This window comes from Chelonoidis abingdonii, chromosome 4 (genome assembly GCF_003597395.2).
Source record: "Chelonoidis abingdonii isolate Lonesome George chromosome 4, CheloAbing_2.0, whole genome shotgun sequence".
Taxonomy (NCBI): domain Eukaryota; kingdom Metazoa; phylum Chordata; order Testudines; family Testudinidae; genus Chelonoidis; species Chelonoidis abingdonii.
Window position 1 is genome coordinate 51,964,137 of NC_133772.1, and position 17,164 is coordinate 51,981,300.

Genomic DNA, 17,164 nt, shown 5'->3' on the forward strand with positions numbered 1-17,164 from the left:
GAATTCTGGGTTGAGCTCGCAATGCTGATGGGGCAAAAACATTGTCGCAGGTGGTTTTGGGTGCATGTCATCAGCCCGCCCTCCCCCCCCATTAAAGCAATGGCAGACAATCATTTTACACCTTTTTTCCGTGTGGGCGCCATATTGCTTTCAGCAGATGGTGCAGTAGGACTGCTAACCGTCGTCATCGAACAACCGCTTCTGCTGCCACTCTGCTCTCCTGCTCTGGCCGCAGATGGTGCAACAGGTCAGAAAAACTGGCATTCCAGCCACTTCTGCTGCTGCTGCCACTCTGCTCTCCAGCTCTGGCTACGAACGGTGCAATAGGTCAGAAAAACTAGCATTCCAACCACCGCTGCCACTCTGCTGTCCTGCTCTGGCCGCAGATGGTGCAATAGGTCGAAAAAACTGGCATTCCAACAAGTGCTTCTGCTGCTACTCTGCTTTCCTATATCGATTGATAACGAATTTCTCCATATTGGCTGTCATGGGCTCCCGCTTCTGCTGCAACTCTGCTCTCCTGCTCTCATGAATCCACCTCACAGGTACGCTCGTTGTTCTCTATAAATACCTATTCTTGTGGCATCTCTCTATAAATATCTATTCTTCGAGTGCTTGCTCATATCGATTCCAATAGGTGTGCGCGCACCGCGTGCACGTTCATTGGAAGATTTTTACCCTAGCAACACTCAGTGGGTCGGCTGTGTCGCCCCCTGGAGTGGCGCCAGATATATACCCCTGCCGACCCAGCGGCCCTTCAGTTCCTTCTTACCGCCCATGTTGGTCATTGGAACAGTGGAGCGCGACTTAGCTGATCTCCACCTCCCTAGCTACTCATAGTTTTCTCGTTATTATTGTGTATATAGTTCAAATTTCTAGACTTGCAGTTAGTTTATTATTTTCTTTAACATAGCCTATATAGTTAAGAGGCGTTTGAGGATTAGCCCCTTCCCCTCACCCGGTGCCAAGGCCCATGCCCGGTTCACCAGGTTTCAAACCATGCTCGACTTGTCACAAGCCGATGCCTACAGAAGATCCTCACGATTCCTGCCTTAAGCGCCTCGGAGAATCCCACCTTGCAGATAAGTGCTGCATTTGCAAAGCCTTCAAGCTGCGGACCGAAAAGGAGTGGGACTTCCATCTCAAACAGCTCCTAATGAAGGCAGCTCTACTCCTCCACCCTTGGCACCGGAGCGAACCGGTACCGCTAAGGCCCCTCGGCAACAACCGTCGCCAGCCCAGATGTCTGCTTGGCACCACTCCCTCTCCCCGCAGGTAAAAAAACATAAGACTCCTGCGGCTTCCATATCCACGCCGCAGTCGGAGCACCCGCCTAAGTTGGACCGCCCGGCACCGACAACTGCCGTGGCATCGACAACTTCAGCCCTGTCGATTCCGGTCCCGCAAGAGCCATTGAGTCCGGTGCCTGACAGCTCCCCGGCACGCGCCGTGGTTGAGCTTGCTATTCCCTCCACGCCGGAGACATTCTCTACAGCAAGGGAACTGATTGCACTGACGGAGTCTGCGCTGCCTCAACCCCCAGCACCGCCAGTCCATAGGCAAGCCTGCCCTACTGAGACCATTCTCCGTTGGCACCGCTGAGAGGCACCGATCACGATCAGGGTCCTGCTGGTGCTCTCGGTCCCTCACCGATCCCAGTCCCGACGCCGCTTGCAGTCCCTGTACCGTTCTCCATCTCGGTACCGGTCGCGCTTGCGGCACCGTTCAAGACCCCGTTCGCCAGCTCGGTACTCTTGGTACCGACCAGAGCCGGACGTCGCCCAAGTCCATGAGACAACGGAGGACCCGATTGTCCCTGGCCTTTCCTCTTCCTCTTCTCCAAATGAAGCAGTGGCGGGGACATCCTCCTCGGGCCCTCCTCCAGTTGACCTAAGGTCATGTCAAGACCTCCTGAGACATGTGGCTCTGAATATGAACCTCCAGGTGGAGGAGGTTCTGGAGATAGAGGACCTGGTGGTAGATATTTTGTCAGCTGACACTCCCACAAGGGTGGCGTTACCATTCATTTGGATAATCCAAGCGAAAGCTGATACCATCTGGCAGTCTCCAGCATCTATTCCGCCCATGGCTAGGGAAGTTGACAGGAAGTACATGGTGCCCTCTAAGGGGTACAAGTACCTGTACGTACACCCTCCTCCCTGCTCCCTCGTCATCCAATCGGTTAACGAAAGGGAATGCCATGGCCAGCAAGCCCCTGACCAAAAGCAAAGGAGGCTAGGTGCATGGATTTATTGGGACGTAAAATCTACTCTGCGGGGGACCTTCAACTCAGGGTGGCAAACCAACAAGTCCTGCTTAGCCGCTATAACTATAACACCTGGGCGGCGGTTGAGAAATTCACAGAGCTAGTCCTCCAAGACTCGCGTCAAGAGTTTGCGGCCCTTTTGGAGGAAGAAAAGAAGGTGGGAAAAACTTCTCTCCAGGCCTCGTTAGACACAGCCGACTCCACAGCCAGCACTCTGGCTTCAGGAATTGCCATGAGGTGAATATCATGGCTTCAGGTGTCAGGCCTTCCACCTGAATTGCAGCATACGATACAGGACTTGTCCTTTGAAGGTCAGGGCCTATTTTCGGAAAAGGCTGCAGAGTCTGAAGGACAATAGGGTGATCATGCGCTCACTCGGGATGCACACGTCGCAGACTCAGCGCAGACCCTTCCGGCCCCAGCCTCAGCGCCCTTACCCCCCGCCTAGACAACAGCAGGACTTCGGCAGGAGGCGTGGCCGAGGCAATCGTAGATAGCAGTCCGGACCCCAAGGGGGTCAGAATCACGGCCCTGCCAAACCACCTGCGGGACCTAAACAAAACTTTTGAAGGTGCGCCCGAGGGCAACGTACCAGTTTTCAACAGGATCCTTTCCCTCCCTTTTGCAACCTCTCCTCTTTCCTCCCTGCGTGGACCCAACTAACTTCAGATTGTTGGGTCTTACACATGGTAGAATTTGGATACCGCCTTCAGTTTATTTCGCTCCCACCCCCCATCCTCATCCCTCTTCAGGGACCCCTCTCACAAGCAAATCCTCTTGCAGGAGGTACGGTCTCTCCTTGCCATGGGATCTATAGAGGAGGTACCAGAGCACTTGAGGGGCAAGGGGTTCTACTCCCGCTATTTCCTAATCTCCAAGGTGAAGGGAGGTCTCAGACCAATTCGAGACCTGCGGGGACTCAACAAGTTCTTGATAAAGTTGAAGTTCCGCATGGTATTCCTGGGGACCATCATCCCATCCCTGGAGACTGGTATGCTGCCCTCGATATGAAGGACATATATTTTCACATTGCCATTTATCCTCCGCACAGACGGTACCTCAGGTTTGTGGTCAACCATCAATATTTTCAATTTATGGTCCTTCCATTTGGCCTCTCCACAGCCCCAAGAGTGTTCACAAAGTGTATGGCCATAGTCTTCGATGCATACACGTCTTCCCGTATCTCGACGATTGGCTCATTCGCGGGGCCTCCGAGACCCAAGTAACGCGGCACGTGGGCATCGTCAAGGACCTATTCATCCAACTAGGCCTGATGATCAACCTAGAGAAATCTACTCTGGTTCCCACACAAAGAATAGAGTTCTTTGGGGCCATTCTGGACTCCCGTGTCGCCAGAGCCTTCACGCAATGATATCAATTATACAAGGCCTATAAAAATTCCCAATGACTTCGGCTCGAATTTGTCTCAGCCTCCTGGGTCACACCAAGCACGCCAGGCTACGCCTACGTCCCCTTCAAACTTGGCTCTCCTCAGTATACCACCTGGGGTGACACAATATAGACAAGATCCTCATGGTTCCCTCGAGACTCCTAGGCTCCCTTGACTGTTGGTTGATGCCCTCCCTGGTGTGTGCAGGGATGCCGTTCCATCCGCCCCACCCTTCTATGGCCCTGACGACGGATGCCTCGTCTCTCGGCTGGGGTGCTCACCTCGGACATCTTCGTACTCAAGGCCTTTGGTCATCTCAGGAGGTGGCCTTGCACATCAATGTCCGAGAGTTGAGAGCAGTCTGCCTTGCATGCTAGGTGTTTCAACAGCATCTGCAAGGCTGTTGTGTCTCAGTGTTCACAGACAACACAACGGCCATGTATTACATAAACAAACAGGGGGGGACACGGTCCTCCCCTCTTTGTCAGGAAGCCATTCAACTCTGGAACTTTTGTATAGCCCATTCGATAGACCTGGTAGTGTCCTTTCTCCCAAGGGTTCGGAACACTCTGGCGGATCGACTCAGCAGATCCTTCCACTCTCACGAGTGGTCGATCCGTCTGGACATTATTCATTCTGTTTTCTGGAAGTGGGGATTTCCCCGCATAGACCTCTTCGCTTCCTGCGAGAACAGGAAATGCCAGATGTTCTGCTCCTTCCAAGGTCTCTCCCCGGGCTCGATCTCGGACGCTTTCCTGATACCGTGGACGAGCCAACTGCTTTATGCCTTTCCACCGTTCCCGCTGATTCACAGCATCCTGCTAAAGCTCCACAGGGACAGAACTCGCTTGATCATGATCACCCCAGTGTGGTCCAGGCAGCACTGGTACACCATGTTGCTCTACCTGTCGATAACCAGCCCAATTACCTTGCCTCTTCACCCAGACCTCATAACTCAGGACCACGGCAGACTTCACCACCCAGACCTGCAGTCCCTTCACCTCACGGCATGGATCCTGTGTGGTGGAGCCAGTCAGAGTTATGCTGCTTTGCCTCAGTACAACAAATACTCCTGGATAGCAGGAAACCTTCCACTCGGTCTATGTATCTGGCCAAGTGGAAGCGTTTCTTCTGCTGGTGCGAAACGCAAAATGTTACTCCCCACCGAGGTCTCGATCCCCACCATCCTGGACTACCTCTGGTCTCTCAAACAGCTGGACCTAGCGGTATCATCATTGAGGGTACACTTGGCGGCCATTTCTACCTTCCACCCAGGGGGGGAGAGTGGCTGCTCCGTTTTTTCACACCTTATGGTTTCCAGGTTCCTCAAGGGCTTGGAGCACCTGTACCCCCAAGTACGCCGCCCTGCCCCTACCTAGGACCTCATCCTGGTCTTAACCAGACTTATGTCTCCACCATTCGAGCAGTTAGCAGCTTGCTCGCTGCTATACCTGTCCTGGAAGACAGTTTTCCTCGTAGCCATTATGTTGGCCAGACGAGTCTCCAGGCTTCGGGCGCTCACAATGGACCCACTGTATACTGTGTTTCACAAGGACAAGGTGCAGTTGTGACCACACCCAGCGTTCCTCCCTAAAGTGGTATCCATCTTCCATATCAATGAGGACATCTTCCTTCCGGTCTTGTTCCCGAAGCTGCACTCATCACAGCGGGAGCAACAATTGCACTCTCTAGAGGTCCGTAGGGCGCTCACATTTTATATCGAACGGACAAAGCCCTTTCATAAATCGCCCCAACTCTTCGTCGCAGTGGCAGACCGAATGAAGGGCCTACCTGTCTCCTCCCAGAGGATCTACTCTAGGATGATGGCGTGCATCCACACTTGTTATGACTTGGCTCATGTTCCCTCGAGCCATATCACCGCACATTCTACCAGGGCTCAGGCTTCCTCTGCTGCCTTCCTGGCTCATGTACCAATCCAGGAAATATGTCGCGCAGCTACCTGGTCCTCAGTCCACACCTTTGCCTCACATTATGCTCTGGTTCAACAGTCAAGAGATGATGCAGCCTTTGGCTCAGGAGTTTTGCATTCTGCCACATCTCATTCCGACCCCACCACCTAGGTAAGGCTTGGGAATCACCTATTGGAATCGATATGAGCAAGCGCTCAAAGAAGAAAAGATGGTTACTCATCTTTGTAACTGTTGTTCTTCAAGATGTGTTGCTCATATCCATTCCAAACCCACCCTCCTTCCCCTCTGTTGAAGTAGCCGGCAAGAAGGAACTGAAGGGCCGTTGGGTTGGCAGGAGTATATATCCGGCGCCATAACGGCACCACTCCAGGGGGCGCCCAGCCAATCCACTGAGTGTTGCTAGGGTAAAAATCTTCCGACAAACGTGCGTGCGGCGCACACATACCTATTGGAATGGATATGAGCAACACATCTCGAAGAACAACAGTTACAAAGGTGAGTAACCGTCTTTTCCGTCATCCACCGCTTCCGCTGCTATTCTGCTCTCCTATCTCGATCGATAGTGAATTTCTCCATGTTGGCTGTCATGGGCTCCCGTTTCCACTGCAACTCTTTATAAACATCTATTCTTGTGGCATCTCTCTATAAATATCTATTCCGTCATCCGCCGCTTGCGCTGGAACTCTGCTCTTCTGCAGACACCATACCACGGCAAGCATGGAGCCCACTCAGATCACCGCAGCAGTTATCACCGTTATAAGCATCTCGCGCATTATCCTGCAGTATATGCAGAACCAGAACCTGCAGAAGCAGGCGAGGAGGCGACGGCAGCACAGTGAGGAGAGTTAGAGGACATGGACACAGACTTCTCTCAAAGCACGGACCCTGGCAATGTGGACATCATGGTGCTAATGGGGCAGGTTCATGCTGTGGAACGCCAATTCTGGGCCCAGGAAACAGGCACAGACTGGTGGGACCACACTCAGTGTCTGCGAAACTTTTGCATGCGTAAGGGCACTTTCATGGAACTTTGTGACTTGCTTTCCCCTGCCCTGAAGCGCAAGAATACCAAGATGAGAGCAGCCCTTACAGTTGAGAAGCGAGCGGCAATAGCTCTGTGGAAGCTTTCCCGACTGACCGGTAGCTATCTGGCGTTGCATCAATTTAGAGTGGGCAAATCTACTGTGGGGGCGGCTGTGATCCAAATAGCCAACACAATCACTGAGCTGCTGCTATCAAGGATAGTGACTCTGGGAAATGTGCAGGTTATAGTGGATAGCTTTGCTGCAATGGGATTCTCTAACTGTGGAGGGGCAATAGGGATATGTGTTCCGTCTATCTTGGGACCGGAGCACCAAGGCAGCCAGTACATAAACCGCAAGGGGTACTTTTCAGTGCTGCTGCAAGCACTGGTGGATCACAAGGAACAACATCAATGTGGGATGGCCAGGAAAGGTACATGACGCTCACATCTTCAGGAACTCTGGTCTGTCTGAATGGCTGCAGGAAGGGACTTATTTTCCAGATCACAAAATAATCGTTGGAGATGTTGAAATGCAATAGTTATCCTTGGGGACCCAGCCTACGCCTTAATGCCATGGCTCATGAAGCCATACACAGGCAGCCTGGACAGCAGTCAGAAGCTGTTCAACTATAGGCTGAGCAAGTGCAGAATGGTGGTAGAATGTGCATTTGGACATTTAAAAGTGCACTGGCGCAGTTTACTGACTCGGTTAAAGCTCAGCAAAACCAATATTCCCATTGTTATTGCTGCTTGCTGTGTGCTGCACAATTTCTGTGAGAGTGAGGGGGAGAAGTTTTATAGGAGGGTGGGAGGTTGAGGCAAATTTCCTGGCCGCTAATTACACGCAGCCACACACCAGGGCGGTTAGAAGAGCACAGCAGGGCATGCTGCGCATCAGAGAAGCTTTGAAAACTAGTTTCATGACTGGCCAGACTACGGTGTGACAGTTCTCTTTGTTTCTCCTTGATGAAGACCCATCCCCATGGTTCACTCTACCTCCCTGTAAAACAACCGCCCTCCCCTCCCCCCTTCGATCACCGCTTGCAGAGGCACTAAAGTCATTGTTATTTCAAATTCATGCATTCTTTATTAATTAGATAGACGAATAGAGAGAGAACTGCCAAGGTAGCCCAGGTGAGGTGGGGGAGGAGGGAAGGCCACACTGCACTTCACAACTTATTGAATGCCAGCCTTCTATTGCTTGGGCAATCTTCTGGGGTGGAGTGGTTGGGTGCCCGGAGCGCCTCCTCCCTGCGTTCTTGGGCGTATGGGTGAGGAGGCTATGGAACTTGGGGAGGAGGGTGGTCGGTTACACAGGGGCTGAAGCGGCAGTCTGTGCTTCTGCTGCCTTTCCTGCAGCTCAGCCATATGCCGGAGTATATCAGTTTGATCCTCCAGTAGCCTCAGCATTGCCACCTGCCTCCTCTCATCATGCTTCCGACACCTCTCCTCTTGCTCCAGCCATCTATCCTCTCGTGCGTCCCTCCTGTCCTCATGTTCATTTTGTGCTTTCCTGGACTCTGACATTGTCTGCCTCCACTCATTTTGCTGGGCTCTTTCAGTGCGGGAGGACTGCATGAGCTTGAGAACATTTCATTGCGAGTGTGTTTTTTTTCACCTTTTTATCTGTGTTAGCCTTTGGGACAGAGATGATAGCGGGAGTGTTGAAACATTTGCAGCTGTGGTGGGGGAAAAAAAGGGAGAGTAGTATTTAAAAAGACACATTTTAGGGTACAAGGTCGCATTTTGCCTCTTATATTGAGGGCCTGCCGGTTTGGTGTGTGAGATCACACACCCAGGGCCAGGCAACAGAATTCGGCTTGCAGGTAGCCATCGTAAGCCACAGTCTTTTGGTTTCTTTAAGTCTTCAGGGGAAATTTATCATTAAACTCACTTGCTTTTAAATCATGTATTATATTTACAAAGTACACTCACAGAAGTCCCTTCTCCACATTCAAGGTCCAGGAGCCTGCCTTGGGAGGGTTGGGAGTGTATTGGCTCCAGGGTGATAATCAGTTCCTGGCCGTCAGGGAGAACAGTTTCTCCGCTTGCTTGCTGTGTGCTATCTTCAACCTTCTCCTCCTCATATCATCCTCGTCCCTAAAATCCTCATCCCAGAGACTCCCCCCTTGCAGGAGTCCAGGAACAGGGGTGGGGTAGTGGTCGGGATACCCCTTAGAATTGCATAGAGGTCATCATAGAAGCAACGGGCTGGGAGTCTGACCCAGAGCAGCCGTTTGCCTCTCTAGTTTTTTGGTTGGCTTGCCTCAGCTCCTTAAGTTTCATGCGGCACTGCTGCAGGTCCCTGTTATAGCCTCTGTCCTTCATGCCCTAGGAGATTATTTCAAATATTTTGGCATTTTGTCTTTTGGAATGGCGTTCAGATAGCACAGATTCGTCTCCCCATACAGCAATCAGATCCAGTACCTCCCATTCGGTCCAGGGTGGAGCTCTTTCGCAATTTTGGGACTCCATGGTCACCTCTGCTGATGAGATCTGCATGGTCACCTGTGCTGCTGAGTTTGCCACACTGACCAAACAGGAAATGAAATTCAAAAGTTCCTGGGGCTTTTCCTGTGTACCTGGCCAGTGCATCTGAATTGAAAGTGCTGAACAGGGCAGTCACAATGGAGCACTCTGGGATAGCTCCCGAAGGTCAATACCGTCGAATTGTGTCCACACTATCCAAAATTTGACCCAGCGATGCCGATTTCAGCACTAATCTCCTCGTCGGGGAGGAGTACAGAAATCGATTTTAAGCCCCCTTTAAGTGGACAAAAATGGCTTCATCGTGTGGATGGATGCAGGGTTCCGGCTGCTAAATTCGACCTAAACTCGTAGTGTAGACCAGGGCTTAGTCTTACTGTTGAGCAGTTACTTGCATGGGTAGTCTGATTGACTTTTCAATAGGACTCACAAGGGGTTCTCCGTATGGCCATGTGTGATTTGTTAAAGTTGTTGTTTTTAAGTCTGAAAAGAAATTATAGTACAGTGTAAACTGGCCCAAATACTTTTTATAGCTTAGTAAGCCTTAATTTGTGGTGTAATTCCTAAAGTTTAATTGCAGTATAAATAGAATCAGACCCACCTAAAATCTAGCAATTACTCTGTGATAAAGTTCATGAAAATAATAGTTGACCATTTCATATAGCACTTTTTTCATCTTTGAAGCACTTTCCTGAAACTAATAAATATTTGTACCATCTCTGTGAGGTAGGTAAGAGAAAATATCCGTACACGCTAAGTGAAATTCTGGTTAAAGTAGGATTGTTTTTAACCTCTAGGATTTGTGCGTCATCCAAAAAATGGAATAAAATTTCACATAATTTCTTGATGTTACTCCTTATGGTTCTGAGTCTTTGTTTTGTAAACTTGCTATTTGTTTCCAGATAAGTCATGTTATTAGCCCAGATAAATCGAGACTCTCAGGGAATGACTGAGTTTTCTGGAGGAGGGATGGAGGCTCAGCATGTAACTCTCTGTTTGACAGAAGCAGTAGCTGTGCAAGGTGAGCATTCAGGTTAAATTATCTCCACATCATCATGCAGTTTGCAGTTTTACATTCAGAAAAAGCAGATTATATACCCTGTTGAACTTTTAAACTTTGGAGTGATGTTATATATTGCAAATGGAGAAAATAAAAAAAAAAACAAATTGGTTTTCGATAGTGTATTTGATTAATCTGAAATTTAATTTAATTCTGAAATGAAATTATTGCTTAATTAAAATAATAATTGCATTTGCGGTATAAAATTTGATTCCAATCAAATTAAAATATAGCATTATGATTTTAGATTATTTTGTACATCATTTACATATAATTTGGAATTACCATTCTTTCTGTAAAACTGAGTCTTTGTGTTTTAGGACTGATATTAACATGTTGATGCTTTTTGGGCCATGCTTAATAGTTATAAAAGTATAAAACTTTTTGCCTAATTACTATATTTTACTCAAAATGGTGTGCAGAACAGTGATTAACATTACGTACATGTAATACTGCCTTTTCTCATGATTTTATTGTGTCTTCGATGTTAGATGTTCTTCTTAAAGCCCCAGTTTTCAAACCATTTTATTTCATGAGAATTTCAGCTTTTATTTAAAATAAAACATTTTGGTTCTCATGCTTATGGATAAAAACTTAATGTGACCTCAGTGTATCCCAAAGGTTCAAAATCAAAAGGCTAATAAAAAGCTTTTAAGTCAATCTTACGATTTTTTGGGGCTTGACTCAGAATTTTAGAGCATATGAAGTTGGCAATACTGTAAATAAACTTCTTTCCCCAATAGATGGTGACAATTTAGAAAACATGGAAGGTGTAAGTTTGCAGGCAGTTACGCTCGCTGATGGCTCCACTGCTTACATACAGCACAATTCTAAAGGTATGTACCTGACTAAAAATCAATAATTCTTCACTGTACATAAGAATGGCCATACTGGGTCAGCCCAGTATCCTGTCTTCCGACAGTGGCTAATGCCAGGTGCATTAGAGTATTCATTCGCCTGTTTGTATAGCACACAGTGCAATGGGGATCTGATCCCAACTGGGGTCTTTGAGCCCTACTATAAATTAAATATTTACTACTTATACTAGTACCAGTACAAAAACCAACACTAATTACAGAACAGGGAAGTCAACTGAAAAAGAGGTGGCCTTTCTTTAAAGTTTCGTACTAAATATTAACAGCCTACATATTGAAAAGCCTGAAAAGTTTCGTTTTCTAAACTTGGTCTATTTGTAATAACAACATTTTGCCCTTTATTTAGTGTTTTTATCCCAGGAGCTCAAAGCACTTTACATGTCCTAATACTGTGGTTAATACTTGTTAAACTGTATTTTTGTTCTATGAAATACTTTATTCCAGAGTGTTTCAGTGGTATGGTTTAAAATGTGACGTGTCATATAGGATCCTTTACATAAATATAATGTGTTCCAGATGGTAAATTAATGGATGGCCAGGTGATTCAACTAGAAGATGGCTCTGCTGCCTATGTTCAACATGTATCCATGCCAAAAAGTAGTAAGTGTATTACATCCATGAATATGTTTTAAAATATTGACTGCATCGGTATAGCATGGTATTGTTAGAACCAATAAAACATTGTTACAATCATTTCAGATGTCTAATATTTCTTTGAAGGTTAATATTTTTAGTGCATGCTGTTACTCATCTGTTAGAACATTAAATCAAATACATTTATGATTGGTGATGCCTAAATTTATGCTTCTCCTCCTTCTCCCTCCCCCCAACAGGGGACAGTCTGCGCCTGGAAGATGGACAGGCAGTTCAGCTGGAAGATGGAACTACTGCATTTATTCATCACGCCTCAAAAGGTAAACTGCATTTTGAAGTGTCATTCATTATATTATGAAACATTTTAATTGTAATTTATCTTCTAGAGTACCACTTCTGACAGTATGTTTAGATTATGACCATATTTACAAGTATTCTTATTGTAAATGACTTGGTGCATTTAAATAGGAACATCTACATTTCCCCATTCAGAAAGTAGTAGTAAATGATTGGATCAGAAGATTGCTGGACATTTCTGTGTGCTATCCTGGAATCTTAACAAAGAAACAGGGATGCTACTTCTAGAGAATTTAAACCTTTGTATTAATTTCAGGGAAGACTGGATCTGGAAATGAAAAAAGGAAACCAGAAAAAAGCAGGCATCACTTGAATTAGATTCTTGAGCTCTAGGGATATTTTAAATACCCTGTGGGTGAGATTTGATACTTTTTGGAAGACCTATCAATGTAACACACAAAGAACTCCATAGTTGACAGTCAAGTATGCACGTTTATTTTATTTTAAATTCAACTTTAGATTGGCCTTCGAAAGAAGGGAAAAATAATGTCGTACCAGTACTGGTGTACTTCACCAAAGGACTTGGACAATGTAAAATTTTCCCTCTCCTTCATTATCACATTAGAAGTCATTCCTTCCTGCATCAGAATACTTTCCAAATCTGACACAGGAGAGTGACTATTTCTAGATCTTATGGTTGTGAAGAAAAAAATATGGACTAAGTATAAACTGATGTTTTGCTGGCTTCTTGAGTGTGCACATAAAAAGATCTGCTATTACTTATGGCTTTCCCAAGATACACCAGAGTGGAAATTTACCAGAGTCTTGCTAGTTTCACTTTGCTACTAAAAACCCTGAATCTGTGAAAGTTAGTTATCTGTGTGATTTACATATCATACATAATATACCGTTCTTTTATACCTTTAAATTGCAGTGTGGGTGTGACATTTTAACTCAGACCATTGAGGGGTAGTGACACAACCTGCCCTGCAACTCTGTGTGCTTTCAGTGCTATGCTCCTATGGCTCACAGCCCTGACACCAATAGCCAGCCTTACAAGCATCCAGGTCAGACCCTGGCTTCCACCACCCAGTTATTTTTGCAGTGACCCAAACACCCTCCCAGTCCTTAATTTACCCAAAACCATCTCCCTGTGTGATAATCTGCTGAGGCTCCCAGACTTGTGAGTCACTGAGTTACCTTCTAAGCCTCAGCAAGTGAGAGTTTTGCTACTGCTAAGCTGTGTGACAATTCCCCTGCCATACCAGCTTGTCTGCTTTGCCAGCAAACTCCTCAGGACTCTACCAATCCAAATTTTGCCTTACAAGTAACAGTGAACCCCAGCTCCTGAATTTCCCTGAGACGTCTCCCTGCAGTGTCCAGCTGTCTTCCGGAACACTCACAGAAGTTAAGTTTTTTGCTGCTACAAAGAGAGAATAAACAGCCGTTCATTAATTTCACTGCATTTTGACAAACTCTCTTATTTCAGTCACAGCATAGAATGGATTTAAAGTAAAAGTCAAACAAGCTTATTAAACAAAAAAGTCATAGGTTTAAGTGATATCAAGTATAAGGAATAAAGACCGAAATGGTTACAAACAAATAAAAGTAAAAATACACTTCAGAGACTGGTACTTGCTAAAGTTAACTTTTAATCCTTGCCTAAGCAGGTTTGTCACCAATATTCAGTTCCGAGACTTCAACCCTCTTGGTTGAAGGACTCAGGATTCTCTGATATCAAGAGCTCAGGCACCTTGAATCTGCCAAGTGATGGACCGCTATGGGGTTCTTTTCCCCCTTTCCTTTTATAGTCCAGTAAACCTTTGAAATGTATTCTTTTTGGAAAGTAAGTTCTGCTGGGTTTTAGACACCATGCTATCTTCCCAAATTTCATTGGCCCTGCTTCACAAAGCAGGGAGGCTTTCCAGGGGTGCAGTCTCCCTCCCCCTGCTGATTTATATGGAAATTGGGTTTCCGTTGTTTTTATTCCACACTGCTTAATTTACATTGGAGACAAGTAGGTAGTTGCCTTCCTTCCTGTCTGGGAGAAAACCTGTTTCTCCCTGTGTGTGGTCACAGACTTTAAAGCATAAGAACAGAGAGTATCTTGTGACAGGTTGGGTCACAGAAACCCCCTTGGGACTGCCACCTGATGTGCTGTGACTACATCTGAGCCTGTTTTCCCTGGGAGCTTGGGACTTCAGTACCTCACCTTGTCTGAGCCGGACATGCTTGCTTGCTGCAAACACAGATTCAGATTTGAACCACGTCCCCTACAAGCTGCAGGCTTAACTGAAAACAGCATAAGAAGTGTTCCTGTCTCCAACACTCAGGTACTCAGCTCCCAATGGGGTCCAAACCCCAAATAAATCCGTTTTACCCTGTATAAAGCTGATACAGGATAAGCTCATAAATTGTTCGCCCTCTATAATACTGATAGAGAGAGATGCACAGCTGTTCTCCCTCTCCCTGTCCCCCCCCCCCGTATTAATACTTACTCTGGGTTAATTAATAAGTAAAAAGTGATTTTATTAAAAACAAAAAGTAGGATTTAAGTGGTTCTAAGTAATAACAGACAGAACAAAGTGAATTACCAAGCGAAATAAGATAAAACACACAAGTCTAAGCCTAATACAGTAAAAAAACTAAATGCAGGTAAATCTCACCCTCAGAGATGTTCCAATAAGCCTCTTTTACAGACTAGCCTCCTTCTAGTCTGGGTCCAGCAAACACTCACATCCCTGTAGTTACTGTCCTTCGTTCCAGTTTCTTTCAGGTATCCTTTGGGGTGGGGAGGTTATCTCTTGAGCCAGCTGAAGACAAAATGGAGGGGTTTTCAGGGGCTTAAATAGACTTTTTCTTGTCGGTGGAAACCCCTTCTCCTCTCCTATGCAGAATCCAGCTGCAAGATGGAGTTTAGGAGTCACATGGGCAAGTCACATGTCCATGCATTACTCAGAATTTTACAGGCCAATGTCACATTCCCAGGAAAGCTCAGATGTGGATTGACGTCAGTCAGAGTTCATTGTTAGCTTAAGTGTTTCTTGGTTGGGCACTTACTGAGAATAGTCTTTTCTCAAGAAGCTGACCAGCTGCTTCACTGAGGCTACTTAAAATCAAACGTGACTATTGGCTATGTACTTAACTTTGAATACAAAAATGATACATGCATATAAATAGGATGAATATATCCAGTAGATCATAACCTTTGCAGAGATATGTTACATAGCATATCTAGCATAAAACATATTCCAGTTATGTCATATTTACACTCATATACATATTTCTATAAAGTGTTATGGGGTGCAACGTTGCATATCTATAGTTCATTATATAGCGTTAATGCATACCTTTTACATTGATATTAATCACTAGTGTGTCACAGGCTTTCATAAAACCTCTTACTCAATACATTTTTATAATACAGTAATATTGTAGACAATCAGCTGATTCAACTGCTTATATTTGAGGTTCAGACCCTGCTGTCTTTATAGTTAAGAGGCTTTCTCCCACACTCGTTAGTTTAATGGCTTTTTTTAATCTTTTATATAAATGTGCCTTCATTGTCTCTGCCTGGCGACCAGGCTGGTCAGATAAGCAAATACACATTCCTTTGTCTAAGGTAGATAGTGATTATTCATTGGTTGCTGAATGCCATTTAAGAACATAATTCTAGCACACATTTATAACTCTTTACATCACACAAGAATATTAATAATCAGTGAGTTATTAGTTTTCCAATGATGTATTACATGATGTTGTTCGGGTATATATCATCACAGCAATGTTAGGTGTAATGAGTATGTCAGGCCAAACAAGAGTTGCTGACTAAACAGTGTAGTGAATCCCCAGTGGAACTGTGTGTTACAATGGCTTTGAGCGAAGTGACAGCACAGGTATTTGCACCTGATTGGAAGACTTAGGCCACGTCTAGACTACACGCCGTATCGGCGCGTTAAAATCGATTGCTCGGGGATCGATATATCGCGTCTAATCTAGATGGGATATATCGATCCCTGAGCGCGCTTATATCGATTCCGGAACTCCACCAACCCCAACGGAGTTCCGGAATCGACATGGCGAGCCGCGGACATCGATCCCGCGCGGTGAGGACAGGTGAGTAAATCGATTTTAGATATTCGACTTCAGCTACGTTATTCACATAGCTGAAATTGCGTATCTAAAATCGATTTTACCCCGTAGTGTAGACCGGCCCTTACTTCTCAGGCTAGTAGATGTTGGGTAAATATTTCAAGCCCTACATCTTTATATGAGCTTAATATTGAAATTATTGTTGTGGTTGCTTATTAGTTTCCCACAGAGTACTCGTTTCTGTAAACAATGCCACATGCAAAGTGTTTAAACCTTTATGTAATTTTAAAGTAATGGCAAAACATTGCTCTAGCCGTTGAAAGGATGCTTGTGTTCTTTAGTGTACAGGAAGCTGGTATACAAATCCTAAAACAGACAGTGTCAGCAATTAATTGATCACTAGAGGGTAGAAATTTCAAAGTGTATGGTGCAACACTTCGTAAGTAAGAGCTAGGCTAATTGTAATGCTGTAATTTCTGTAATGCAGAAATAGAAGTGTTTTGGGGTAAGTAATCATTTACAGCAAATTCAGCCTGTGGTATTGATAGCAATTTTCTAAACTATTGTATTCATCAGTAGCATTTTAGTATTGATAATTTCACATACGTGATGCCTTTATATTGGAGAAATGCAGACTCTGATATTCATTCCCTGTCTTAACAGTGTTTTTAATATCATTTCTTAGACAGTTATGACCAGAGTGCATTACAGGCAGTCCAGCTGGAAGATGGAACCACTGCTTACATTCACCATACTGTTCAAATGCCACAGTCAGATACCATCTTAGCTATTCAAGCTGATGGTACGGTAGCAGGCCTGCATACGGGAGATGCTACAATTGATCCAGATACCATCAGTGCTTTGGAGCAGTATGCAGCCAAGGTACATTATAGTACATTTTCTCTGTATATAATTTCTTTAATATATAGCATCACAATACATTTTTACACAGAGATCTTGTAAACTAAGATATATGATGAGAATTAATTAGAGGAATTATTCAGAAGCTTGGAAGATGGAAAAGGATGAATTTCTAATAGAGAAGACCTCACAAATAGAAGATATAACTTCGAGTTGCAGATAGGGATCATAAAGTTAAATACTGAAGGTGCAGAGTGAGATAGCAAATGTGTAAGTGGATAGAAAAT

General features: G+C 45.5%; 1 protein-coding gene across 3 annotated transcripts in view; it reads left to right on the plus strand.

Annotated features, from left to right (window-relative positions):
• Positions 1-17,164, plus strand: part of ZNF143 (zinc finger protein 143) — an 84,258-nt gene that overhangs the window by 22,190 nt on the left and 44,904 nt on the right. For all 3 annotated transcript variants that reach the window (XM_032788121.2, XM_032788124.2, XM_075065172.1), the window contains 5 exons: positions 10,001-10,119; positions 10,902-10,994; positions 11,550-11,633; positions 11,867-11,947; positions 16,702-16,898. In XM_032788121.2, coding sequence (XP_032644012.1) covers positions 10,008-10,119; positions 10,902-10,994; positions 11,550-11,633; positions 11,867-11,947; positions 16,702-16,898 — 567 coding nt within the window. In that variant the 5' untranslated portion in view covers positions 10,001-10,007. The remainder of the gene's footprint in view (positions 1-10,000; positions 10,120-10,901; positions 10,995-11,549; positions 11,634-11,866; positions 11,948-16,701; positions 16,899-17,164) is intronic.